Source organism: Trachurus japonicus, chromosome 7, assembly GCF_045865225.1.
Source record: "Trachurus japonicus isolate A0001 chromosome 7, Traja_1.0".
NCBI classification, from domain to species: domain Eukaryota; kingdom Metazoa; phylum Chordata; class Actinopteri; order Carangiformes; family Carangidae; genus Trachurus; species Trachurus japonicus.
Genome location: NC_140913.1, coordinates 14,190,374 through 14,216,651, shown reverse-complemented (window position 1 = coordinate 14,216,651; position 26,278 = coordinate 14,190,374). Strand labels below are relative to the sequence as shown.

Sequence of the window (26,278 nt, the reverse complement as noted above, 5' to 3'; positions counted from 1 at the left end):
GCTTCTGCACATGGGGCCCCTGCTCTACCCACTCCACCACACTATGGATAACCCTGACTCGATACCATGTATTGTGTTGAGCTTTCTTTCTGTGTTGTTGTTGCTTATCTGTTGTGTTGTTTTATTTCTCTTTTCCTGTTTAAAATACATTTTCCAATCAATCAATCCAAACCAGAACTGTCACTTTTCTGTGTCCCCCTGGAAACATGACTGCTGTGTGTGTGTTGAGTGTTTGCTTTAGATGTTAAAGGTGTTTCTTTGTGTTTTGTGTTTTGTCTCTTTGGCTGTGTTTTATTGAGACACAATCCATTGAGCTCTCATGGAAAATGTAGTCATTGGTCACTCATGCACATGAACTACAAACAATGGGGCTACAGAAAAGGATCCACTCCCTCAAGGAAGTAATGACCAGAAATGTTGCCAGTTGTTGAGAAAGGGCAGAGGTGTTTCCTTGTGAGGCTGGAAAAACCAGGTTGCCTCACAGGTAACAGAGTGAAGACAGTTCCTGGTCCAGGAAAATAAATACAGGTGTGACTGACTCAGGCTCCATCAGTCCTCCTGCTCACCTGAGACGAGATCTTCCATGATGCTTCACTTCGGCTTCAGCAGCGCACTGTGTGAGTACATGACAATTACCATGAGGGTTTGAGACAGACTGTTATTATATGTGGTTACATTTAGCATTTGATTTAAGTTGCCACAACTTCCAAGAGGAATGGGCACTCATCATATATGCAGATAACATGCAGATTTAATTTGCTGTTTCATGTAAAGATGATTTCCCATTTACTCTGTGGTGGCATGGTGGATGAGTGGGTGCTGGGTTTGATTTCCTATAGTCTCTTGTTTTCTAATATCTGGGTAAATGTTTTCAAATAACAGTTCCTGTGTTTTAGTTGTCTCACTGATGCAAAGTCTGTGATGTACAAGTCCTGTTTGACAAGTTTGACAAGTTTGACTGTGATGTTTGTTTGTTTTTTCCAGTGTTGGCAGCAACATGTATGCTTTTGACCAAAGGTAAATATCTGATCTATGTTCATGTGTGTGTGTGTGTGTGTGTGTGTGTGTGTGTGTGTGTGTGTGTGTGTGTGTGTGTGTGTGTGTGCGTGCGTGCGTGCGTGCGTGCGTGCGTGTGTGCGTGTGTGCGTGTGTGTGTGTGTGTGTGTGTGTGCGCGCGTGTGCGTATTATATGAGACATGGAGTCAATAATTTGTACTTTTCTTTTTATATCTCTTTATTTTTGTAGTTTCCACAGAGACGGCCATCACCTGTGACAATGGCAGCAATGTCCAGCGCCTGAGCTGTGGTATGAACTTTATAAATGTTTGTCTTATTTATTCTTAAAGGCTGAGTGCACCAAGTACACAACCAAATATTTCAGTACCCACATGCTCATTCTGTGTATATCACTAATTAACCATGAAAGCCACATAGATCAAAAAGTCCATCTGGGTCCAGTTCTCTAAAACCTGACCGAGATGAGACATTCTAAAGACAAATACCTAATTGCTGTTGCACTAAATCACAATATACAGTCATGAATATAACTTGACACTTTTCTCTTCTTAAACAGATCAGGGGGTGATCAGTGTGCAGGCATCTTTGTACGGACGTCTGAACAGTAAGACCTGCAGTGAAGGGAGACCTAGTAATCAGGTCACCAGCACCAATTGTTCTCAGAGCGGCACTGTGAATATCATCAGGAGGAGGTAGCTGCACACCTTCACACAGTCACTGGATTGAATAACATGACTCAGTAAAATGTATTTGCCGCAGGGGACAAAAAGGGAGAGGGGGGAACAACAGATTTTGGTTTGGGCTGAAGAATTAAAAAAAAAAAAATAGATTAGTAGTAGTTAGATTAATCATGTTTTTATACTACCAAAATACACCTCTCTGCTACCACTGAACAGCTATTGCCTTTTTCTAACACATTTTTCTCAGTTACTCAGAGACTATTTGGACTAGGCTCACCAAACTTGTATAGATTAAACATACATGTGTCAGCTAATAAGTCATGCCATTTAAAGATGGTTACATCAATCACAATATTCATTTGAATGGAAGAATCCAGATGTTGCAACTGACCCCAAACGTGGGGACAGTTGCAACACGGATAAGGGACGGTTGCAACATATTAAACATACATTAAATTTCACTAATCAACTTTTGATTAGTGAAATAATAAGCAAAGTATTTCTAAAATATGCATTGTCTTACAATAATACTATAGTATTATTTAGTTATTTAGTAATATTTATCAGAGAACAGTTGGAGTTTTGTTTTGTGTAGAACAAAGGCCAGGAGTCAATGTGCAGAGGTTAACAGTGGTAATACAACTCAATAGCTCAGTGTGAGACAAGAAGAATGGAACTATTTGCAATATAAACAACTTTTATAAACATGCACTCTACTTTTGGATGATTTATTCACTGTATGACATCAAATAAATTAACTTTTCTCCAATTTTCATAGGAACATATATGTGGCTACTTCTGTCCCATAGAACAAGATACAACTATAACAACAGCTATAGATACAAATTGCATATTTCATTATAGGAAGTTATCTGGGGAATTATTTTGAAATCTTTAGCATTAGTCTCTCATGGTTTAATATAATTGACTGTTCTGTTCATCATGAGGAATGAAATTGATGTATTGTATATCAGCTATGACATAACATCATGTACTAGCTAGACACAATGACACTGGCACATGCTAACCATGTCATTTGATAGTCAACAAAACAGTGATTCAAACTAGGTAGGTTTGGATTAATTCATAGAAAAGGCCAGGACAGTGTGACAAAAATACAGCTCAAGAAAAAAGCTACTTTCATACCTCTAAAACAACTTTGTCTCAGTACAAGCAGGAGCAGATGCTGAAGATGTCTTCTTGGTGGGTAGAGGGTCTAGCTGTGAATGTTCAGTGTTGAGTGTCATCACTCTAGCATCTTTCTGATTGGAGAAATAAGGCTTCTTGCAACCGTCCTTTGTTGCAACTGTCCCCAGTCTCCCCTACACCTAACCCCATGGGTGGGGTTAGTTGTAACACCTCTGTTTCATGCAAATAATTTCATAAAATTATATCTATATCAATTCTACCAATATACTATACAATATACTATAATATATTGTTTTCAGAATGACAGTGTTTAGCGTGAAAAAACTACAAAGTAATCTAATACGACAGAGTATTAGGGCCACATTGAGAAAAAAAATCACAGACTTCGAGGAGAATAAAGTCATAAATTTACGAGAATAAAGTCAAAAAAAGTCATAATATTACGAGAATAAAGTCATACATTTACGAGATTGAAGTCATAATATTACGAGAATTAAGTGGCAATTTTATGAGAAAAAGGAATAGATGCATTTTCTTGCATATTCTTTTCAAAGTCTGATACTGATGTGGTGCTGATGTGCCAAGCCCCAGTATATAGGATTCGTATTCTCTGCTCCAGCTCGTTCCCAAAGAAGCGTACTGGCAGTGGCAACCATCATCAGTACCGACGACTGTGCTGTCGCCGTTACCGGTAGCGGTGCCAAGCAAAGCTCCAGAGCTCGAGCTCTGGAGGGGATCTTGTCGGCCGTGTGGCCCAACACAGGGCGCAGGGAGACTGGGCTTGAGCTTGGGCTCTGGAGCTTTAGCGGAGCGGCACAATGTACTGTACCACTTTAATGAGTTTAGAAACATTATTTTAAAGGGATAGTTCACCCAAAATTCAAATTTCACTCATTATCTACTCACCCTCATGTCGACTAAGGGCTGGGAGAAGTTTCAGAGTCCTCCGTGCCTTCTCTGAGTTACAGGGGGGCTCGGCGCAGCACTGCATGTCCATATGACGGTTATGAACGGAGCTCACTTTTCTTCGTCCAAAAAGACACACCAAAAAACATCCAAATACCTCCATACTGCTCGTCTGAAATGTCCCTCTTGTATTGAAGCCCCAACATGAGAAATTGTTCTGAAAAAAAATTAAATAAGTATATGTTTTAAGCTTGTTTGTAGCGGAAGCTCCCAGCACTGCTCTTCCTGGTCCGTCCAAATCTCGCACGATTTGCATTGACACCCAGTTCACGGCTCCGCAAATCGCACGAGATTCCGGCAGAGCAACACTATGGGAGCTTCCGCTACAAACAAGCTTAAAACATATACTTATTTAATTTTTTTCTGAACAATTTCTCACGTTGGGGCTTCAATACAAGAGGGACATTACAGACGAGCATGGTGTGTATTTTTAGACGAAGAAAAATGAGCTCAGTTCGCAACCGTTATGGACATGCAGTGCTGCACGGAGCCCCACTGTGACTCCGAGAAGGCACGGAGGACTCTGAAACTTCTCCCAGCCCTTAGTCGACATGAGGGTGAGTAGATAATGAGTGAAATTTGAATTTTGGGTGAACTATACCTTTAAGGTCGTAAAACTATATTGTGGGGCTCTCCTTGTTTGTGAAACCTAATAGCCTACTGATGTAGGCTACAACTTCACGAAATGCTCCACGGCCCACATTAACAACTTTCCTCTACTGGAAACCAGACCAGCTTCAGGTCCTAAAACTGATCCAAAACTGCGCAAAGACAAAATAGATGTTATTTTCAAATGAACAAAATATTGACACTCTTACTGTCATCCCTAAAGGTGTGACGGCAAGAGGGTGTGTGAGTTCAACACGTTGGATGTTCGTGCCACTGATCCCTGCTTTGGCACATACAAATATGTGGAGACAAACTACACCTGCTTCCCAGCAAGTCAGTCACACACCTGGACAAAATCCATATTCACCACTCACTCAGATCCACCAACAAGTCAAGTAAATTCTATGTCTAATGATGATTAATGTTCCTTTAACAGTTCAAGTCACTGCATGCGAGGGCTCTACGGCCAATTTGTTCTGTGGTAAGATGAATTGTTTTCTTTTTTGCATTTATAGTGGATTAATGTGATAAACAAAAGCATCTTTTAATCAAATATGTTTTGCTGAGTCAAGGAAAATCATACATCTGGTGTCATGTTATATTAATGCTTGTGTTCACAAAGAAAACTGTTATAAAACAATATTAAAATACAATATATCCGCATAAGAAACAATAGACATGACAATGGAATTTGAACATTATTCAAGGTGAAGAAATGAAAGCAAGAAAGACAGAAAGAGAATGAATTAATTAGAAGAAAAATAATTAAATAAAACATTAAGCAGTGTGGGAAACCAGGTTGTAATTTAATTTATATGTGTCAGATGTGCAATAGGGAGTTTTAATCATATTGTTGGCATATGTCCTCTAAGACATCTCTCATGTAACGTACTGATTTAATCACACAGCCAATGTTGCATGTAGAAACTGTTGTTTGTGTCCATGACATTAGAGTAGAGTAGAGTAGAGAGTAGAGAATACTTTATTCATCCCTAGGAGGGAAAGTCAAATTAGTCCAGTAGCTCACACGACAATGACACAAAAAAAAAGAAAGAAAGATGGAGCAGGGCCGCCGGATGGAGTGATTAGTAATATGTGTTAAGCTCAGATGAGGCAGGAAGAGAGGAGCTGCTGTTGGGATGTATTTTCAGGGACACCAACAACAATAAGCAAAGGTTCTGGATCAAGATAAGTGTTAGTGATTTTATAGACATATTTGAAGGTGGCATACCAAAAAAAGGTTGAACAAAAGCATCTATTTTCTGATGTCTTTCTCTGATCAGATGAGGGTCAGGTGATATCTGTCCTTGGAGCTCACTACGGACGCAGTGACCAGACCACCTGCTCCTACAGACGGCCCGTCCGTCAGATTCAAAATACTCTCTGCTTCCACCCCACTAGCAAAGTTGCTAACAGGTACTGTTACTATTTACTGATGATGTTTATATCTTAAGTGAAGAAATTACAATTTATTCATTTTATGTTATGTTCATGAATAATAAATCTAATTCGGATTAAGGGACTCACCAAGTCCAAACTACACATAATATCTTACATATTTGTGTGTGTGTGAAGCCGGTTTTTACTCATGATACCCTGCATCCACAGCTGCAATGGGAGAAACACCTGCAGCATCAGAGCAAGCAACTCAGTGTTTGGAGACCCCTGTGGGGGCACTTACAAGTACCTGGAGTTGTCGTATGTGTGCCTGTGTAAGTATCTTAAAGGCCTGTAAACTGTGATCTAATTGTACAAAGGACAAACACCAACAAGATGTTCAAGTGGAGAAATGACTTCAGTCACTTGTTCCTTTGCAGATCCTGTGGCTGCTCCGGACACTCCACATCCGCCTGAGTAAACGGACCTTACCTATCACAATAAACATGGACAGAATAAAAGATAAATGCCAGTTGTGATTATGTCCATCTGTAGGTTTTTGTTTTTGTTTTCATTTTGATCAAGGTAAAACATGTCACTGCATTGTGTATTGTTAGCACCATAGTGTTGTGTTGCTGCAGAGACGCCCTGAACAAATCTTAAAATGCAAATGGACACGTTTGATACAAGACCCAACAACCATAATCAATTTTATATTTGTTTGTGAGAGTGAAACATGATGTAAAGATGAAGCAGAAATGACCATTCTTACTGAAATCACTGTCCATCCATATGATTACAATAAACTCAATTTTCAAAATACTGATGTGTCAAAGATTATTTTATACATTGACATGTTACATGCTCCACATGTACAGAATCAACTGAAACAACTTGTTGACTGATGAAACTGGAGAAACCAGAATCTTTCATTGATTTCTAAACCTTCAAAGACAGACCTTAGATCAGTCCATGTCTTTTTTTTTTTTTTACCTTGGATACATTTAATCAAAAACATATAAAAATCAGTAGTAGATGGGAAAAAAAGTGGGCAGAAAATATGGCAATTTGCAAAGGAGATCCAGAGAAGTAGGGAGACTAAAGGATTATGTAGGATATTGCATCATTTATAAATCACCCATATTTTGGGCTATGAGGTGGAATAGTATCTTTTACAATTTACAACTGATTATAATTATTATTATTATTATTATTATTATTATTATTATTATTATTATATTTCCTTGCTTCCTCATTTCACAGTTGAAATAACTCATCAGTTTTCTGAGGTTAGACCACAGGAAGCAGGGACACCCTGCTGTCAACATGACAACAATCTTTAAAGAGCCATGAAGCAGCACTGAGAAGGACACAGTGAGATGTCCCATCACCTCCCAGACCTACAACTTACTTTATGAGAAATGTTCCCAATAAATTTACATTACAACTTTCCTTGTGCTTTCCCCTGGCGCCACCCTCTGGTTTGGAGGTCAACTATGCAAACTTTCTGATGACTTCTATCTGAAAATTACTTGCTGGTTCTAACATTAGTCCATGTTGTAATGGACTTAATTGACAATTTTAATCAGAGACAGAAGAGCAGCTCACCACAATTAGAGCATGTCTTGCAGGCCGGTTGAACGCCTCCAGGAACAACTCTTTAGTCGTCTTCTTGATCTGTAAAATACAATCAACTGTGTGTTTTTTTTATTTTATTTTGTGATTTAAGTATTTTGGTTTGATAGGATAGTCAGGGAGAGACAGAAAATGGGGGAGACAGAGAGAGGGGAATGACACCGACTGCAGCAAGGACTATAGCCTCTATAGGGCTCAGTCCAGTGAGCTATTACGCCCCAGCTGACTGTGTTTTTATCATTTCTATTACAAAGAGACTGAGAAACATTGATAGTGGTTACAAGAAGAAATTTGTATGTAATACATAATCTGACACATGTGTGTAACTGGGTTTGTGGCTTTTCCAGTCACATCAAAACCAGATTAAACAAGGATCTCTGATTGGTTGGAGAGTTAACCAGTTGGCTAAGATCATGGAGTAGCAAAGTAGCTCAGCTAAATCTGGGTTTACCTGCTACTGTTTACTGCAGTTCATTATGGACGTGGACTGCTAGGGCTGATCGGACTGGCAACAGGCATGTGTAATTGACAGAGAGCCTCATTATTCCTTTCCTTTCTATTTGTATAAATTATATTTTAATGTGCTGGATAGTGTGGCCCGGAGCTTAGTCGGGGGAACTTACCTGCACAGTGCACAGTGTAGCGAGGGAGGGGCTTCTACTTCTAGTGTGTCAGCCACGTGAGTTGGTCAAGTGTGTAATTGCAGCGCCTCCACTAGAGGGTGGTTGCGTGTTATATTTGTAGTGTGCCTTAAAGGTCCAGTGTGTAATAATTGGCAAAGTTTATTGGCAAAATCTGAATATACTACCCATGAGTGTATAATCACTATAAAACAAGAAAAAGCAAAAATCTTCGCACATCTATTTCTTTGGCAGATCCGTCGGAGGATGACAATTAAGTCCAAATTAGAAAGGAAGAGTTCCCGCACACATAGCCAACTTGCAGAATTTATTGCATTGCAACATTTCGGTGCTAGACCTTTTTCAAACAAATGTTTGTGCCAACACAGGAAGCCATCTTAAATAAGAGTGGCTGTGTGACACAAACCAATCACTTTCCCACACGTCTGGGTGTGAGGAATTCAAATATTAAATATCAACATACAAACAATAGAAACAGCATTAATATACAAAGGTAAAGAGCAATGAATACATACAATAAATACTAAGCTGTCGTGACTGGATACATTAGGTCCTAATGGAAGGTAATAGCTAATCACAGTCAGAAACAATAAATACGACAGATACAATAGAAAAATAGAAGACAGAGGGACTTGCAATAAAAAAGTGTGCAAGGATACAATAGAAATCTGAAACAGTCTGAAAAAAAATCATGCAGAGTCTACCTGCATTATGTAAATGAGCACAAAACCAAAGGTCACATATAGATTCATAAGCCTGGTGATGTGAACATAAACATACGTGGCTACATCTTCTAGCTGGGCAGAAACCCCAATAGACATAAAGAATATTACCAATGGCAGTATTAACATGAAGACTATAAGTCTGAGGGATCACAGGAAACAGGTAAACAACAGTTCATCATTAAGTCCCTTCGTGTGCAGGAACTCCCCATGTTTGTACGGCAGCCCAAATGGAAAATCCAGCCAGCCAGAGAGCATGTTTTGCAAGTTTTGCGTTCATAAATAAACTAACAAAGAAGAAGGCGGAAGGAAAGAAGGAGGAAACAGCAGACATATCGTAAAATGGTTTAGATCTTCACCTCATCGCTCCATGCTCCTGAAATACTCCCAGTCGTGGGAAACAAGTTTTTTTGTCCTCGGAAGCCACCATCACTTTGCCGACGGGAGGGGTGAGTGCGGGCGAGCGAGCGAGCGAGCGCTGTAATCTAGAATCTGAACGCTGGATGTCACGGTTTTCCCCCCATTTTACACACTGGACCGTTAAGCTTGTGATTTCGCCTCTAAGTCGTTTTTATGAGCTGTCTTTTTCTACTGTAATAAAGATTATTGTATTGTTGTAATCGCTCTTCTCTGGGTGATTATTGGATGGCTCTGACTTGGTGACTCTGAGTTCACCACCTTGGATGAACCAACATCTCATTGCAGTACTATTCTTTTTTATTTGTGTGTAAATGCCTGTTTTACTTGTCAGTCATAGGATAAATGTTCTTACACCAGGTTGCTCCAAAAGGAAATGTACAAAGGAAATAAAATACAAAGAGAATTACATACTAACCCTAACCCTTCAGTCATTTAATGTCAACAGTAAAACATGCATGTTTCGACACAACATCTTCTGCTATGAGTCACTATCCATCGGAAGAGACACTGATCTGATTTGTGTTCTGCAGATCCAGACACTCTCAGGTCAAAACTGTGAAATCTCAATGAAACCACCCAATATACAAATAAAATACTTTGAATCAGCAACATGTGTCTTGCTTGTCTTTACTGTCAGTTTAAGTGAGGTGTGCACAGTAGTAGTAGTAGCTTCCTGAATCAGATGAAGGATCGCCAGTGACTGGCAGTGTTGACAGATATTAAAGGAAGTCCTGAGACAAAAAAAAGTTGGTTCTTTACAATTTCCTAAGAACTACTAGCCTCGTAAACCAGCCTCTCGCGGAAATGCATTTCATTTCATTTTGACGGAGAGTCTGGCCTCATTCCCCCTGTAAGCGTTTGGGGTGGGCGGGAGCTGGGCGGGAGTAGTAGCATCAACAGACAATCCTATTCAGCCAATCAGCAAGTTGGTGTAGTGACGGGGCTTTGCACCAATCGGTCCCTGATTGGCCAACGTGCTGTGTCAATCACAGCGGCGACGCTGATTGGCTCGGGCTTCTGAGGGTTTCAGGCCAAACGCTTACAGCGGGAATGAGGCCAGACTCTCCGTTGAAATGAAATGAAATGCATTTCCGCGAGAGGCTGGTTTACGGCTAAAGAACTACACCAATCAGGCATAACATTATGACCACCTGCCTATTGTGTGTGTGTGTTGGTTTCTATCAGAACCAGCATTAAAGCAGAAGTAAGTGATATATTTGTGTTAATATAAGTCTTAAATAGTTATATCTTCCGACAGCAATCACTTACATAGAGTGTTTGGACCGAAACACGGGTCTCTCAGTCCCTCTGCTCTGCTCTGAGCCCAGGAGAAAACATTTATCGTATCCAACAGTTTTTATCCAATGAGGAGAGAGAACGGCATGCAGGGCTGTGTGTGCAGCCAAGGGACGCCGTGAATGTGGCGACGTAGGGACGAGGACTGTTATGGTGCGTTCAAGGAAACTCGTATTTTTCCGACCGTGAAGTGGTACCAGTTCGATCTGGTAGGAGTTCACCGGTCGGAAGTTACGAGTGGCCGTTATAGTGACTTTAACCGGTAAAACAGGTCGGAAAAACACGAGTGGGTTGCCTGGAACGCTACAAAGTCATAAGTTGTGACTTGAAGCTGTAATTTACGATTTCAAAAGCCTGCCTGGAACGCAGCATTAGCGAAAACGACCGGACCACTTACTTCTGCTTTAACTTATTCAGCTATTTGAGAAACAGTAGCTGGTCTGCTGGATCAGACCACACAGCCTTCACTCCCCACGTGAATCAATGAGCCTGGGCCGCCCATGACCCTGTTGCTGGTTCACCACTCTTCCTTCCTTGGACCACCTTTGATAGATACTGCTGACCATTGCAGAGCGGGGTAACAGGGTAGACATGTATCAGGAATGGATTTTATGCATTTTGTGTGACACTAGTGGTGGATTTGCATGTGTGTGTGCGGCTTTACTGAGTGTGTGTGTGTGTGTGTGTGTGTGTGTGCAGTGATCTCATGGTGATGGGCTAACCTGAAACAGGTGTGCTGGGAGTGACTTTTCAGTCTCCCTCTGCTCTTCTTTGTGGCAGGTACCTGTGTGCATGTGTTCTGAGGCCACACAGTATCCACACCTTCAGCCATCTCCCCTTTCGTCTCTTTGAATTAACTTCCCCTGGACTCAATTATTCAGTGGTTACAAATAAATGCCTGAGTGGTGTATGGGGACAGCTAGAGCACATAGTTGTAACAGGAGCAGCAGTGTCAGATGCAAAATAATCTAAAATCTGCTTCTCTGGAAAAGTGAAAACTGAGAGTCTGCAATTTGCAATTTGACTGGCAGTGTTGACAGATCTTAAAGGAAATCCAGAGACAAAAAACAAACACATTGTTGACAATTTCCTAAGAACAATTATGTGCTCAAATGAAGCACGTAGCTGTAAAACAAGATCAACAGGACCAGCAGTGATGCCAAATGTAAAATATTCAGATGTGTTTTGGCCTCACATCCTAATTCCTCACAAACATCTATGGGTATGATGTCCACAGAAATACTATAAGTAATGCACAAAATAGAGTCAGCTACATAAAATAATATTAAGAAAGCTTCTGGGCTTTTGAATTGTAATAATAATAATAATAATTAAGATTTATATAGCGCCTTTCAATTGTACTGTTTTTACGGAATTCGCAATAAGAATTGCAAATCTGAAATCCTATTATGGATTGGGCTCTGTTGGAGCAAAAGGGTGGGGTATTATGTTTATGTTTGTATTTTTATTCACTTATGCCTGAATTTGTAAACTCTCTTTATCAATAAAAAAGACTTGGAGAAAAAAAAACAGTTCCTCTTAAGAAACAGTACCAAAGATGAGCATCATCAGACACAGCATCATGACAATGTCCTCTGCTCTTAGACGCTCATATTGACAGAGGAAAAACTCCCAAGAATACCTTTCCCTTAACAGGGAAATAAAGGGAGAAACTTCAGGGTGAGTGACAGAGGAGGTGGATCCCCCACTCAGGAAAACAGACAGAAAATAACAGTTTACAATCTGGAATATGGGGCAGGATGTCCTCTCAAACTGTATGGATGTACAACAGCTCACAAGAGGAGGCACCCAAATAATCCTGCACAGCCTGGATGCTGCTCAGAGAGGGGCAACTAAACTCTGCATTGAGTCCCCCAGTCACAGGTGTATTTGTTGTTGCAATCCAACGGTACCATGAGTTAGCTATGTAGGAACTCTTACTTCATCAATGATGTGGGTTAATAAGAACTGATAATCTCACTGGAACTAGTAGTTCATGCTCAAGGTAAGGGATCGGCTGCTGCTGGGCATGCAGCCATCATTATATATTTATATATGTATATGTATAATATTTTATATTATACATCTCATCAAATGTGGCTGAAAGAAGGTCTTTTGCATGTCACACTGTCCTTGCCGGTCTAAAAATCTCAACTGCTCTGAGATGTTCCTGTGTGGAGCAGATGAAAAGGTTTGTTAAAATATCTGTCAGGGATTGATGAAGATGAAGAGAATGGAAATCCCTTTATTTACACATATGAACATACATTACTGAAATTCACTTTCATGGAAGATTCTGGGATTTTGTTGGCACCATGGAGATTTTTATGTTGACACTTTTAATCAGACTGGAAGGTCTGAATTCATATATTAGATGGGTATTTTGATGGAAAATACTGAAATTTGCCAATGTGAAGGCCAAGAATGATATAACCTGAAATTTAGTTCTTTTTACTGGCAAAATAAAAAGCTATTACATTTGAAAAGTCTGTTTGTAAAACATCTTGAAAATCGGTGTAAAGACAACTGTAAAATACTAATAACTAAAAAGAGGACTTTCTGTGAATTTGATTTCATAAAACTAGTGATTGTAACCATTGTTATCAAATTTAATTTAAAAAAAAATCTAATTTGAGAGAGAAGTATAAAAAAAATGATGGAGACATAATTTTTCCCAAAGTTCAATCATACAAGAAGACAGTCCAACCGCTCTCCAAAAATTAACATTCCAAAATTATGGAAATACATCACACACTCAGAAAACATCATTGTCAATAAGACAGCCCAACAGGACACAAGTTTTTAGCAGATACAAGCTGCACCCAACAAATCAGTTGACATACAATTTTACATTGGGAGTTTGTCACTTTTGAAGTTTAAACCTGCTCTGAATTTCTATTTCTTCATCATGTTCAGTGTTACTGGTTCCTTTTTTTCTATGTTGTGTTTTAATCTTTTTCCTTTTCTGTAAGTGCAGTTGTTTATTTATTTATTTATTTTTCATTAATTGCCTTATAATTTGAAGTGTTCTGATACCTATGTTAGTTGTTGTACAGGGAGTTGTGTGTTGAGTGGTTTGCTTTAGATGTTTCAGGTGTGTCTTTGAGTTTTGTCTCTTTGGCTGTGCTGAGTTCTCAGGGGCAATGTAGTTGTTGGTCACTCGTGGCCATGAACTACAAACAATGGGTCTACGTACACGTCAAGAATCAGCTCCCTCAAGGAAGGAAACATCGGAAATATGGCCAGTTATTAGGAAAGGGCATGGCTGAGGTGTTTCTTTGTCTGACTGGAAAAACCAGGTTGTATTGCAAGTTTCAGAGTGAAGACAGTTCCTGGTCCAGCAGAATAAATACAGGCGTGACTGACCCAGGCTCCATCAGTCCTCCTGCTCACCTGAGACGAGATCTTCCATGATGCTTCGCTTCGGCCTCAGCAGCGCACTGTGTGAGTACATGACAATTAATTAAATTAATTTGCAGTTTCATTTACTCTGTGGGGTGGCATGGTGGATGAGTGGGTGCTGGGTTTGTTAGTCTGTTGTTTTCTAATATCTGGATAAATAAATCCCCTGTTTTCAAATAAGTTTCTGTGTTTCAGTTGTCTCACTGGTTGCAAAGTCTGTGATGTACAAGTCCTGTTTGACAGTTTTGTCAAGTTTGACTGTGATGTTTGTTTTTTGTTTTTCCAGTGCTGGCAGCAACATGTATGCTTTTGACCAAAGGTAAATATCTGAGAGAGTTTTATATATATACACTATATACATATATATTATGGCATGCCATAATATATAGTATACTACACTCAGAGCCATGGAGTCTACAATTTGTACTTTTCCTTTTATATCTCTTTATTTTTGTAGTTTCCACAGAGACGGCCATCACCTGTGACAATGGCAGCACTGTGCGCCTGAGCTGTGGTATGAACTTTATAAATCTTTATCGAGTACATTTATAAGTAGGCCTACATTCTTAAAGGCTGAGTGCACCAAGTAGCTTACACAACCAACGATTTCAGTATCCCCACCTACATGCTCATTATGTTTATGATGCGTTAATCTGCACTACATCTGCACCCTCAAATGTGTATAGCCTACAAGTGTACCCCGGCTGGTATCACTAATTAACCACAAAAGCCATAAGCTAGACCAAAAATAAAATAAAATGAAATAAATTAAAAACAAAACAAAAAACATTTCATTTCATTAGAACATTTTGAATTAATGTCCTCAATAGGCTACAGTGGCTGTCCCTAATCATCCTGACCTGACCCACTGAACACAACTATCTATCATAGCATGATAAATGATAAAATGAAATACGGTTTAAAATATTGTGGCTGAGAAAACATTGATGTTAATGACAGAGATTGTCGTGGTTAGTCTCAGGTCTTTCTGTTTCATTTTGAAGTTCCAGTAGAATATAACTTGACACTTTCTCTAACAGATCAGGGGGTGATCAGTGTGCAGGCAGCTCTGTACGGACGTCTGAACAGTGAGACCTGCAGTAAAGGGAGACCTAGGAATCTGCTCACCAACACCAATTGCTCTCAGAAGGGCACTGTGAATATCATCAGGAGGAGGTAGCCGCACACCTTCACACAGTCACTGGATTGAATAACATGATTTAGTATGTATTTACAGCAGGGGACAATCAGTAGAATTTTGAGTTTCTCCTAACTTATTCTTTTTTTGGTTTATTTGTTCTTTTTACGTGCTTTATTTATCCTCTGTTTTATCACTATTACAATAAGTGAATGATGGCCATCATCTAAAACTGTGAAGATGAGATCATTAAGGCTGAAATAATCATTTGATGATCAATAAATAATCATTTTAAAACTGCTAATGTTAGTTAATTAACTACATGCTCGTTATAGACTTTTCTAAGGTAAAGAGCTTTTTCAATTAGCATGCAGCTTAACATGGCATATAAAAATATTTCATCTTCAACACTTAGCATGAGCATGTTAACATGAAAGCACTTCATATTAACATGCTATGGTATCATGGCACGACTCCTAGCTCTCTGTTAGGATGCTGCATGCTAGCATCATGATGATCACGATCTCAAACTGTGTTTACTGTTAAACAGCTGAAATAATTTTCATCCATGCAGTCCATTTTGTCTCATTTGTTGTAATTTCACTATAGACTTCATAGGCTACAGCACTGCTTGATAATTTATGTTATAGTACAAAGAACACTGTGCTGCTCTTTTTGTTGATTTGACCAAAGCATTCAACACAGCTGGTCACTAATTGGGTAACCATTCTTCTTTAGGCTTCAGCAACAATAGTTGTGTATGGTTTCAGTGTGCTGACATACCGTCCTCTTGTCACCATCACAAAAGGAGGTTCAAGGCTCTGTTCTTGAAACAGTGTTATCCTCAGTTTACGTAAAGGATACACCTCTTTATTACATAGTTGTGCATACTGTGATTTATTCCACTGTAGATTATTTTTAAACCACCACTCAACTTTCATTTAACGATCCTAAAGACCAGCTTCAAGTCCCAAAACTGGTCCAAAACTGCGCAAAGACAAATACGATGTTATTTTCAAATGCACAAAATATTGACACTCTTACTCTTCCCTAAAGGTGTGACGGCAAGAGGGTGTGTGAGTTCAACACATTGGTCGTTCGTACCGGTAACCCCTGCCGTGGCACATACAAATATGTGGAGACAAACTACACCTGCGTCCCAGCAAGTCAGTCACACATCTGGGCAAGATCCATACCGATTCAGATCCACCAACAAGTTAAATTCTGTGTCTAATGATGATTAATGTTCCTTTAACAGTTCGAGTCACTGCATGCCAGGGCTCTACGGCCAATTTGTTCTGTGGTAAGATGAATTGTTTTCTTTTTTGCATTTATAGTGGATTAATGTGATAAGCAAAAGCATCTTTTAATCAAATATGTTTTGCTGAGTCAAGGAAAATCATAGGCTACATCTGGTGTCATGTTATATCAATATCAATATTTTCTGATGTCTTTCTCTGATCAGATGAGGGCCAGGTGATATCTGTCCTTGGAGCTTATTACGGACGCAGTGACCAGACCACCTGCTCCTACAGACGACCTGTCCGTCTGATTCGAAATACTCTCTGCTGCCACCCCACTAGCAAAGTTGCTAACAGGTACTGTTACTATTTCCTCCCTTTTTTGTATGATGGTTATATCTTAAGTAAAGAAATTACAAGTTCATTTTATGTTATGTTCATGAATAAAAATGTATCATGTTAATTGTTATGCACCAAAAGAGATGTTTTGAATGAAAATCCACATGGCAATAAATCTGATCGGATTAAGGGACTCACTAAATCCAAACTACACATAATATCTTACATGTTTGTGTGTGAAGCTGGTTTTTACTCATGATACCCTGCATCCACAGCTGCAATGGGAGAAACAATTGCACCATCAGAGCAAGCAACTCAGTGTTTGGAGACCCCTGTAGGCGTACTTACAAGTACCTGGAGTTGTCGTATGTGTGCCTGTGTAAGTATCTTAAAGGCCTGTTGTAAACTGTGATCTAATTGTACAAAGGACAAACACCAGAAAACAAGATGTTCAAGTGGAGAAATGATTTCAGTCACTTGTTCCTTTACAGATCCTCTGACTGCTCCGGACACTCCACATCCGCCTGAGTAAACGGACCTACATTCCTATCACAATAACAACAATTTTTTCATTTTCATTTTGATCAAGGTAAAATGTGTCACTGCATTGTGTATTGTTAGCACCATAATGTTGTGTTGTTACAGTGACGCCCTGAACAAATCATATTCTGTCTATATTTTTTGTGAGTGAAAAATGAAGCAGAAATGACAATTCTCACTGAAATCTGTCTGCCCATATGATTACAATAAACTCAGTCTTAAAAATACTGATGTGTCAAAAATTATTTTATACACTGACATGCTACATGCTCCACATGTACAGAATCAACTTGTTGACTGATGAACCTGGAAAATGAACAGACCATTGGATATGATACTTGGCCATAAAAACACAACTGAGTGAACTGTCTGGATGTGTTAAATTGAGCAGAAAAATCAAACTAAATGAATCTTTTATCCATCTCTAAACCTTCAAAGACAGACCTTAGATCAGTCCATGGTCTCTTCTTCTGCCTTAAAGTGAAATTCCGGCGTAAGTGTAAACCATGGTCAAACACACCGTAACACCGAGTTAGACCCCCCCTCGAGAGATCAATTTGCCCGACCGCTACATTCACGAGATCCACCAACTTCAGCAAATACCGCATTATCGCCACACACGGCGCTGTCCGGATCCACTGTCTGACCGCAACCAAAACGCCACCATTTGCCCAAAATAATGCTCAGAACTGCACCAAATGTCATCAATAGTACACACAGGGTCCCAGCACGTAGTACGAGTTGTCAAACATCTGCTAGCTTTGCCTGTTTTCTTTAGCAAGGAGATGCAACTCAACTCACCTACTTCTCCTCCGGGAGCCGCTCGTTGGTGAGGAAGCCCTGACGAGTCGATCACCGAGTGCACCGGAGTTCCGCAGCTCTTAAAAATGCTCATTTGCGCCTATATCGTGGCCAGCACTCGATAATAATAGTTATAAAGTGATATGCAAGATAAAAAAAAAAAAAACTCTGATTGTATTTCCATGAGGTAATTGTTGATTGAGCTGCGGAACTCCGGTGCACTCGGTGATCGACTCGTCAGGGCTTCCTCACCAACGAGCGGCTCCCGGAGGAGAAGTAGGTGAGTTGAGTTGCATCTCCTTGCTAAAGAAAACAGGCAAAGCTAGCAGATGTTTGACAACTCGTACTACGTGCTGGGACCCTGTGTGTACTATTGATGACATTTGGTGCAGTTCTGAGCATTATTTTGGGCAAATGGTGGCGTTTTGGTTGCGGTCAGACAGTGGATCCGGACAGCGCCGTGTGTGGCGATAATGCGGTATTTGCTGAAGTTGGTGGATCTCGTGAATGTAGCGGTCGGGCAAATTGATCTCTCGAGGGGGGGTCTAACTCGGTGTTATGGTGTGTTTGACCATGGTTTACACTTACGCCGGAATTTCACTTTAACATGGCCAAAAGAAGCTCAAGCTGACAGGACCCACAGTGTGTGTGACATATGAAATACAATGAATATAAACAAGTCAAGTTTATTGAGTGTCATGTACACATTATTTGCTGCTGCTTAAAGGGAAAATGCCAGAGCTTTAAGTTAATAAATTCAATAGAACTTCATGTGATACAGATTAGTGATCAGTCCAAGTTAAAACAACTTGAGGCTGTAAATTATACAAAAATAAGAATATAATGCACAGACAATATGTCATGTTAACCTTGCTTTAATAAGTGTTATGTGCATGTTGTCATCAATGGGCAGCTGCTCTGATCACAGCATCAGGTTTCTCCCTAGATTATGTTTTTTTTTGTTTTTTTATTGTCCCACACTCTATTGATCTGTTAATAACTTAAAGTGTTATGTGAGCGAGTGGAAACACTGCTGGTTACCACGACTGACTACCATACCACTGTCAGATTGCTGGTGTCTTCAGAGAGGTCCGTCTTTGATGGGTAGACGACCTTCAGATTCCCGTCCTGGTCGATGGTTCGGACCTGCTGGATGATCAGTTCACTGGAGGTCTCACCGCCGGACGCCGGCTCTGGTGGACCGCTCCCTTCCCCGTCTGACCCCGCCTCCTCCTGATGCTCTGCCGTGAACTTGTTCAACTCGGCCATTTTCTGGGATGAAACAGGACACAGCATAATTGGGTTTTTTTGCATCTATGCGATGGATTTTCTCCTATATTTTTACGATGGATACATTTCATCAAATAAAAAAATATATAAAAATCAGTAGTAATTTTAACTTAATACTGCAACCATTTAAAAAAAAAAATCTTTTCTTTCCTTTCCTCTGGCGCTCTTTCTGATGACTTCCATGTGAAAATGACTTGCTGATACTGACATTGGTCCATGTTGTAATAAACTTAATTGACTCTTTTATTCAGAGACTGACCAGGAAGAGCAGCTTACCACAATAAGAGCATCCATGATGTCCTTGCATGTCTGCAGGCTGGTTGAACTTGTCACCTCCAGGAACAACTCTTTGGTCGTCTTCTTGATCTGTAAAATACAATCAGCTGATTGTGTGTTTTTCTTATTCAATTTTGTAATTGAAGTAATTTTGGGGGGCTTTTATGCTTTTTTTCATAGATAGGAAAGTCAGAGAGAGACTGGAAATGGGGAGACAAAGAGGGGGAATGACACTCGCCTCGTAACTGGGACGCCTGCTCAACCCAGTGAGCTACATGACGCCCCAGCTGATTGTGTTTTTATCACTTCTATCACAAAGAGACTGTGAAACAGATTGTGTGGTTACAGCAAGAAATTTGTATGTAATACATAATCTGACACATGTGTGTAACTGGGTTCATGGCTTTTCCAGTCACTTAAAAACCAGATTAAACAATCCCATAGGCTATCTTATAGGAAAATGAAAAGCAGCTGGAAAAAGGAAGGTGGGTGAAAATAAAACTGAAAAAAATGTCTTTCTTTTTCGTAAAATGGATCTGATAAAGGTGCTATTGAAAAACACATTGTTAAAAATCTGTAATGAGACCCACCTTGGTTTTCTCACTGTTGGTAATAGGTGGGAATGAGATCACGTGGCCCTCAGCGTCCAATAGGCAGGGATACATCGACTTTCCTTGCAAGAGCTGCAGGTATCTGTGAACAATGACACAGTTGAGAGACTAGAAGACAGAGACGACTGTACAAAGAAGCTCTTTAGAAATGTAACTTCCACACCAGGTGATGCTCTTGTGATAAACTTGAAACACTGATTTGTCGGTGTCATTCGATGTAAACAACACAGAATGCCTGTATTGTTATATTATTTTTCTAAATTTCTATTCCAATATCACACAAGTGTTATGTCTACCTACTATGTTCATGCCTCTGTAACGTAAAGTACTTTACATAGACTTGTGTTTGAATGGTGCTTTGTACTGTGGAGTCATCTAGAACTCAACCTTTTAACCACAGCTTGAAAAAAAAGCATTCGTAATATTTTTATAAGTGGATGTGAGATCATTTGTCTTTTTAAATGTTTATTTTGAAAATGAGTGTTGACTCCAGGCTGCAGTGCAGTGTGAGGGGTGTGTTGTACTGACTTGTGGAGGCCAGTTACATTCTGCCTTTTCTTCTGCTTCCTCAGCTCTTCAGCCTCCAGGTGAAGGAGTCGTATCAGCTCCACCGCCGTCATCTCCTTTCGACCTAGTGGAACAATCTAGTGGATGTGATGGAGACAAAACCACACAGCAACCAAGACAAAAACCAGATGATTAGTTCACTCAAGAGTTCACAGAGGCAAGATGAAGCAGTTTTTAATTTCTCTGCTCCTCATCTGTGGAACATGCTTCCTGAAACACCCGAGATATGCCGACCCTGTTGACTCAGCTAAATCCGGGCTTAAGACCTCACTGTTTACTGCAGTTTATCAATAAATAACATGTATCCACCACTTTATTTTCCCATGATCCATTGCGTCACACCACAACAGAAGTCGGTTTTAGTAGCATTCTAGCTAGCGGCTAACTGGTAGCGTTAGCCGCCGGCGTAGGCACCAAATGTGGGGGCTCTGGGCTGCCAAAACCGTTTTGACTAAATCTGATGTTTGTTAAGTTTATAAAACGAATTATTGAACAAACATTACCATTTCTGTGTCCACGTTTTTGTAATTAGTCATGGTTATCATAGTTGTTAGCTTTGCTGCTGCTGACAGCTAACAACAGCAGCAGCTAAGCTAACTATCAGGACGTCAGCTGTTAAAACCCTCCCGTTGTCGGACACGACATGAAACTACTCCAGTTAGCTCAGTCATGTTGGAACTAGGATATCCGCTGGAAAAAATATTTTTTTCATGGGCCGTTTATTGAGTTATTTAAGACACTGCTAATGGCTAACAGCTAACGGTTAGCCCAGCTATGGTTAATCTAAAATGTAATGAATGGAGTGTCATGGCGACACCCAGCGTCGTTCTCCGGAAAGTGGTGGATAGCTAATGCATTACACACAGCCTTTTCTGACTGTCAATTAAAGTCTGGTGACTTGTTCATTTTATTTGAGAGATTCTTGAGGCAATAACCTTCAGCTGGGTCGGTGATTTGACGTCGTACACCAGTGGACCTTTGAGAAGCTGCACATCATGAGTTGCGATGGTCGCCGTCGTCCTTTTACCACACAAATCATCGTGGAGCTTTGTCTGGAAAAAAAGAACAACAACAACAACAAGAAGTGAAGGGAAGTGTATTTGGTGACCACGGCGCACATGTGGTTGTGTTTCCGTTCATGTGGTCTATGATGTTTGCCACCGTACCTGAGCCATGAGGAACCGTTTGAGGGCATTCCCAGACTTTAGGTTCATGCCTCTGACCACGCAGCACACCAAGTATGGCCGAACGTCCTTCACCTCTGCAGTCACTTTCACTGTTAGCGCCGTGGGAGCTTCTGACACGTGGAGGACCCTGACTACCATCTTGTTCAGCTCCTCCACCTCATCCTGTTCCTCTGCTGCATTCTCTTTCTTCTTTCTCTGTTGCTGCTTTTTCCTCTTGTCTGCGTTACGTCCACCGCCGGCGTCACCTCCATCCTCTCCCTGCCGTCCTTTTCCTTTTCCTCTGAGGTACTCCAGGATCGACTTCGTCTGGCAGTTGTTCACCATCTTTTCCAGACGCTTGTCGTGCAGCTTGTTGCCTTTGAAGTTGATCTCCTTCAGCTTGGGGCAGTCGCTCAGCTCCGGGGGGATCTCATTTAGCTTGTTGCAGGAGAGATCCAGCACCTAGAAAGACACAAATCATTCATTCATCCATTATACTTTTATTTTGCATGGATGTACAGATGTAATTACAAGGTAGTTGAGCAAATAATAAGTTAAAATGTCATAGATAGAAAAAAAACAACAGTGTTAAGCTCATGCGCGTACGAACAATATCTAAAGACCATATTCACACAGTACAGGCAATTTAGAGCCCCCAGTCAATCTAGTGAGCATGTTTACTACTGTGGGAAGAGGAGATCCAACATAGGACATGCAAACTCCATCCATTAAAGCAGAAGTAAGTGATATATTTGTGTTAATATAGTAAGTCTTAAATAGTTATATCTTCCGACAGCAATCACTTACATAGAGTGTTTGGACCGAAACACAGTCAGTCACTCTGCTCTGCTCTGAGCCGAGGAGAAAACATTTCTCGTATCCTACAGTTTTTATCCAATGAGGAGAGAGAACGGCATGCAGGGCTGTGTGTGCAGCCAAGGGACGCCGTGAATGTGGCGACGTAGGGACGAGGACTGTTATGGTGCGTTCAAGGAAACTCGTAACTCGTGTTTTTCCGACCTGTGAAGTCGTACCAGTTCGATCTGGTACGAGTTCACGGGTCGGAAGTTACGAGTGGCCGTTATAGTGACTTTCACTGGTAAAACAGGTCGGAAAAACACGAGTGGGTTGCCTGGAACGCTACAAAGTCGTAAGTTGTGACTTGAAGCTGTAATTTACGGTTTCAAAAGCCTGCCTGGAACGCAGCATTAGCGAAAACGACCGGATCGCTTACTTCTGCTTTAAGGCCCCAACCCTGGGAATCGAACCCGCAACCTTCTAGCTGGGAGGCGATAGCACTAACCACCAATGGGCTCTATTCACACCTCCACTACTTCCTGACCTTAATGCTGCTCCTTTGTTTCCTGTCTTACATTATTGGACAAACAGATGAATCCAGGTGTGTCTGAGTAGTAACAATGGTCAGACACACCTGGATTAATCAGTCTGTCCAATACAGGAAACAAAGGAGCAGCATTCAGGAGGTAGCGCTGTACCATAGATATATATGGCGCTGTACGTAGAGCCCCGTCAGCTACAATGAAAGCTTTGTTTCAAAACAAGTGACAGCCCCTCTATGCTCCAGCTTCTGTTTGGCTCGCACAGGGGCACGTTTCACAGAGAAAACGCCTCCTCACCTTCAGCGCGGACAGCTTGTGAACATCTCCGCTCAGCTCCTGGATGCAGTTGTCCGAGGCCACCAGGCTGCTGAGCAGCTCCAGCCGCTCGGAGTAGAAGTCGGCGGGGAGGCCGGTGATGCGGTTCTTGGAGATGTTGATGGTGGAGAGTTTGGTGCACTGGCTCAGCCCCTCGGGCAGCACCTCCAGGCTGTTGCAGCTCACGTTGAGCGTGTTCAGCTCCCTCAGCTGGGCGATGCTCCCCGGTAAAACCGTGAGGCCGTTCACCGACAGGTCCAGCACCTTCAGGGACTTCAGGCCGGCGATGACATCGGGGATGGAGGCGAGCTTGTTCCTGCACAGGATGAGGCTCTGCAGGTTGGTCAGATGCTGGATGCCCTCGTGGATCTCTGTCAGGCTCGGACACTGGCTAACCTCCAGATAATTCAGCAGGGTGAGAGAGTAGATGGACGGGCTGAGCCCCCCAAGAGACGAGATCCTCTTGTCGACGCCGGGCCCCTGTAGAACCAGTTCACGTCTCTTCTCCGTCGCTGCTTTCTCAATTTCTGGCCAGTTCTCGGTGTCATCCATGCTGTCTGATGATGCCAGTCTGAGATGCTAACTACTGCACTTCCTGCCTCCTCCTCTTCTTCTTCTCGAATTCCGGCAGGCTGTACGCTTTCAAGCGTAATGCTGCCCTCCACCGGTTATACATAGAACTACTGACTAAATCCTCTCATAGAGCCCAGCAGAGTGCAGGAACCTCAGCACTGCCCTCCCTCACAGACTTGGCAGCTGAACCAAAAACCACACAACCATAATCCAGAACAGATCTAATCATGGCGCGATAAATCATAGTTAGAGTATCTCGATCAGCACCCCAGTCACTCCCAGCCAGACAGCGAAGGATATTAATCACCTTTTCACACTACTTACAACTTTCTTAATATGGCTTTTCCATGTTAGTCTTTCATCCATCCATAGACCAAGAAACGTAAACTCTTTAACTCTTTCCACTGGACTGTCATACAACAAAATACTCAAGTCAGGAATTTTCCTCTTATTCCCAAAAATCATATATTTACTTTTGGAGGACGAAATGCTAAAACCCCAATCATTTGCCCACTGAACAATCTGGTCCAGAGCCTTTTGTATCTGCTGAAAAAGAACATGCAAGTTCCTCCCTCTCTTCCAGACAGCCCCATCATCTGCAAACAGAGACTTCCCAAAATGATTGGGAACCCTTGAAAATATATCATTAATCATTATACTGAAGAGGACAGGGCTAATAACTGAACCTTGAGGGGTTCCATTTATAATGTTAACAGTCTCAGAAAGATCTCCCCCAATTTTAACTTGAATAGTTCTACTATTAAGGAAATCCTTAATCCAATAGAACATCCTACCTTTGCATCATGAAGCTTAATTAGTAACCCGTCCTTCCACATAGAATCATACGCTTTTTCAATGTCTAAAAACACAGCAATTACCCCTTCTTTATTAATTAGGGCCTTTTTAACATCTTGATCTAACACAGCATTGGAGTCCATAGTATTTCTTCCAATTCTAAATCCATTCTGATAATTCACAAAAAATCCTCTAGGAGATAAACCAACCTATTTGTCACCATCCTTTCCATTACTTTACATAAAACAGCTGTTAAAGCTATAGGCCGATATGACGACGGACAAGAGGGATCTTTCCCTGGTTTCAGAACAGGAACCACAACAGCATGCTTCCACACCTTAGGTAAAACACCTGCCTCCCACACATAATTACACAAAGCCAGAACTTCCTCCAAAGCTACATCATCTAAATGTTTGAGCAATTCATAACTGATACCATCTTGTCCAGGTGTGGTCTTAGCTCCTGCTTGAACTGCTTGCATAAGCAGAGAAGAATACATTATAAAATTCATTTTCTGAAGATACAACATTCAACTTCCACCCTTCAGTTCTCAAAATTTCTTCCCTCCTCAACAAACCATAATCCCCTAAAGACTTGGAATTATGTACCTGTATGCATCTTTTATTATTTTCCTTGCCTTTGCCCTACTTCGTTTGAAATTTATACTGTTTCTCTGCCTAGGGTTACTGCGCAGAAGCTTAAAAGCTTGTTTTCTCTCTTTCACCGCCTTATCACACTCACTATTCCACCACGGAACAAGTACTCGATCCCTTGGGACCCCCTTAACTACCAGTCCCCTAATCAGCTTCTGCCCAATATATGCTTCTGCCCATAGACCAACCTGATCAGGTATCTCTCGCCTCATCCACCCTCTTGCCCTCTTATTCACTCCAATATCATGACCTTTCTTTAAAATACACACTCCCTACACTCAGTTATCACATGTGTCACTGTTTTCTGCTTTTGGCAGCGATCACAAAGTCATATGTTTCCCCATAAATTAAAGTGTGCTGTAACTGCATAACATTGATGCCTTGTTCTTATCGCTGCATTTATCATCATAATTTCATGTAGGCTATCAATTCCTGTCTGCTCTCAGATGTAGGCCTACTACCTAATCTTAAATTCAATACATTGTATAGGGCAGGTAGCCTATAGAATTACTGCACACTTGCTTGGTTTGATTTCCTCCACTGTAAAAACACTCAACCAGTTTGACGTTCTTTCCAAATCTCTTCTCTATACTGATGATGTTGTAGGCTATTTCAGTTACTGGATCCTTTGACCCATTCATAAAGACCAGTAGCCTACATAATCTCATAATCCCATTTCTACATAATAGCCTATTGAATTCACCCATATTGCACTAGAT

General features: G+C 41.0%; 3 protein-coding genes across 3 annotated transcripts; 2 read left to right on the top strand and 1 right to left on the bottom strand.

Moving 5' to 3' along the window:
* The first annotated feature begins 548 nt into the window (after positions 1 to 548).
* Positions 549 to 6,521, top strand: LOC146984307 (L-rhamnose-binding lectin SML-like). Its single transcript, XM_085781369.1, has 9 exons — positions 549 to 617; positions 985 to 1,017; positions 1,247 to 1,306; positions 1,574 to 1,709; positions 4,645 to 4,754; positions 4,858 to 4,902; positions 5,705 to 5,837; positions 6,030 to 6,133; positions 6,239 to 6,521. The coding sequence occupies exons 1-9, from the start codon at positions 584 to 586 to the stop codon at positions 6,277 to 6,279; spliced, it is 696 nt and encodes a 231-aa protein (XP_085637495.1). The 5' UTR covers positions 549 to 583; the 3' UTR covers positions 6,280 to 6,521.
* Positions 6,522 to 13,852: 7,331 nt separating this feature from the next.
* Positions 13,853 to 17,172, top strand: LOC146984306 (L-rhamnose-binding lectin SML-like). The gene is made up of 9 exons (XM_085781371.1): positions 13,853 to 13,956; positions 14,201 to 14,233; positions 14,372 to 14,428; positions 14,955 to 15,090; positions 16,109 to 16,218; positions 16,311 to 16,355; positions 16,518 to 16,650; positions 16,908 to 17,011; positions 17,124 to 17,172. The coding sequence occupies exons 1-9, from the start codon at positions 13,923 to 13,925 to the stop codon at positions 17,162 to 17,164; spliced, it is 693 nt and encodes a 230-aa protein (XP_085637497.1). The 5' UTR covers positions 13,853 to 13,922; the 3' UTR covers positions 17,165 to 17,172.
* Positions 17,173 to 18,629: 1,457 nt separating this feature from the next.
* lrrc47 (leucine rich repeat containing 47) lies at positions 18,630 to 24,135 on the bottom strand. The gene is made up of 7 exons (XM_085781368.1): positions 23,521 to 24,135; positions 21,884 to 22,345; positions 21,653 to 21,769; positions 20,679 to 20,794; positions 20,130 to 20,232; positions 19,540 to 19,629; positions 18,630 to 19,245 (listed from the first exon to the last, which is right to left on the bottom strand). Exons 1-7 carry the CDS (start codon positions 24,088 to 24,090, stop codon positions 19,024 to 19,026), a joined length of 1,680 nt encoding a protein of 559 aa, XP_085637494.1. The 5' UTR covers positions 24,091 to 24,135; the 3' UTR covers positions 18,630 to 19,023.
* Between the last annotated feature and the right edge of the window lie 2,143 nt (positions 24,136 to 26,278).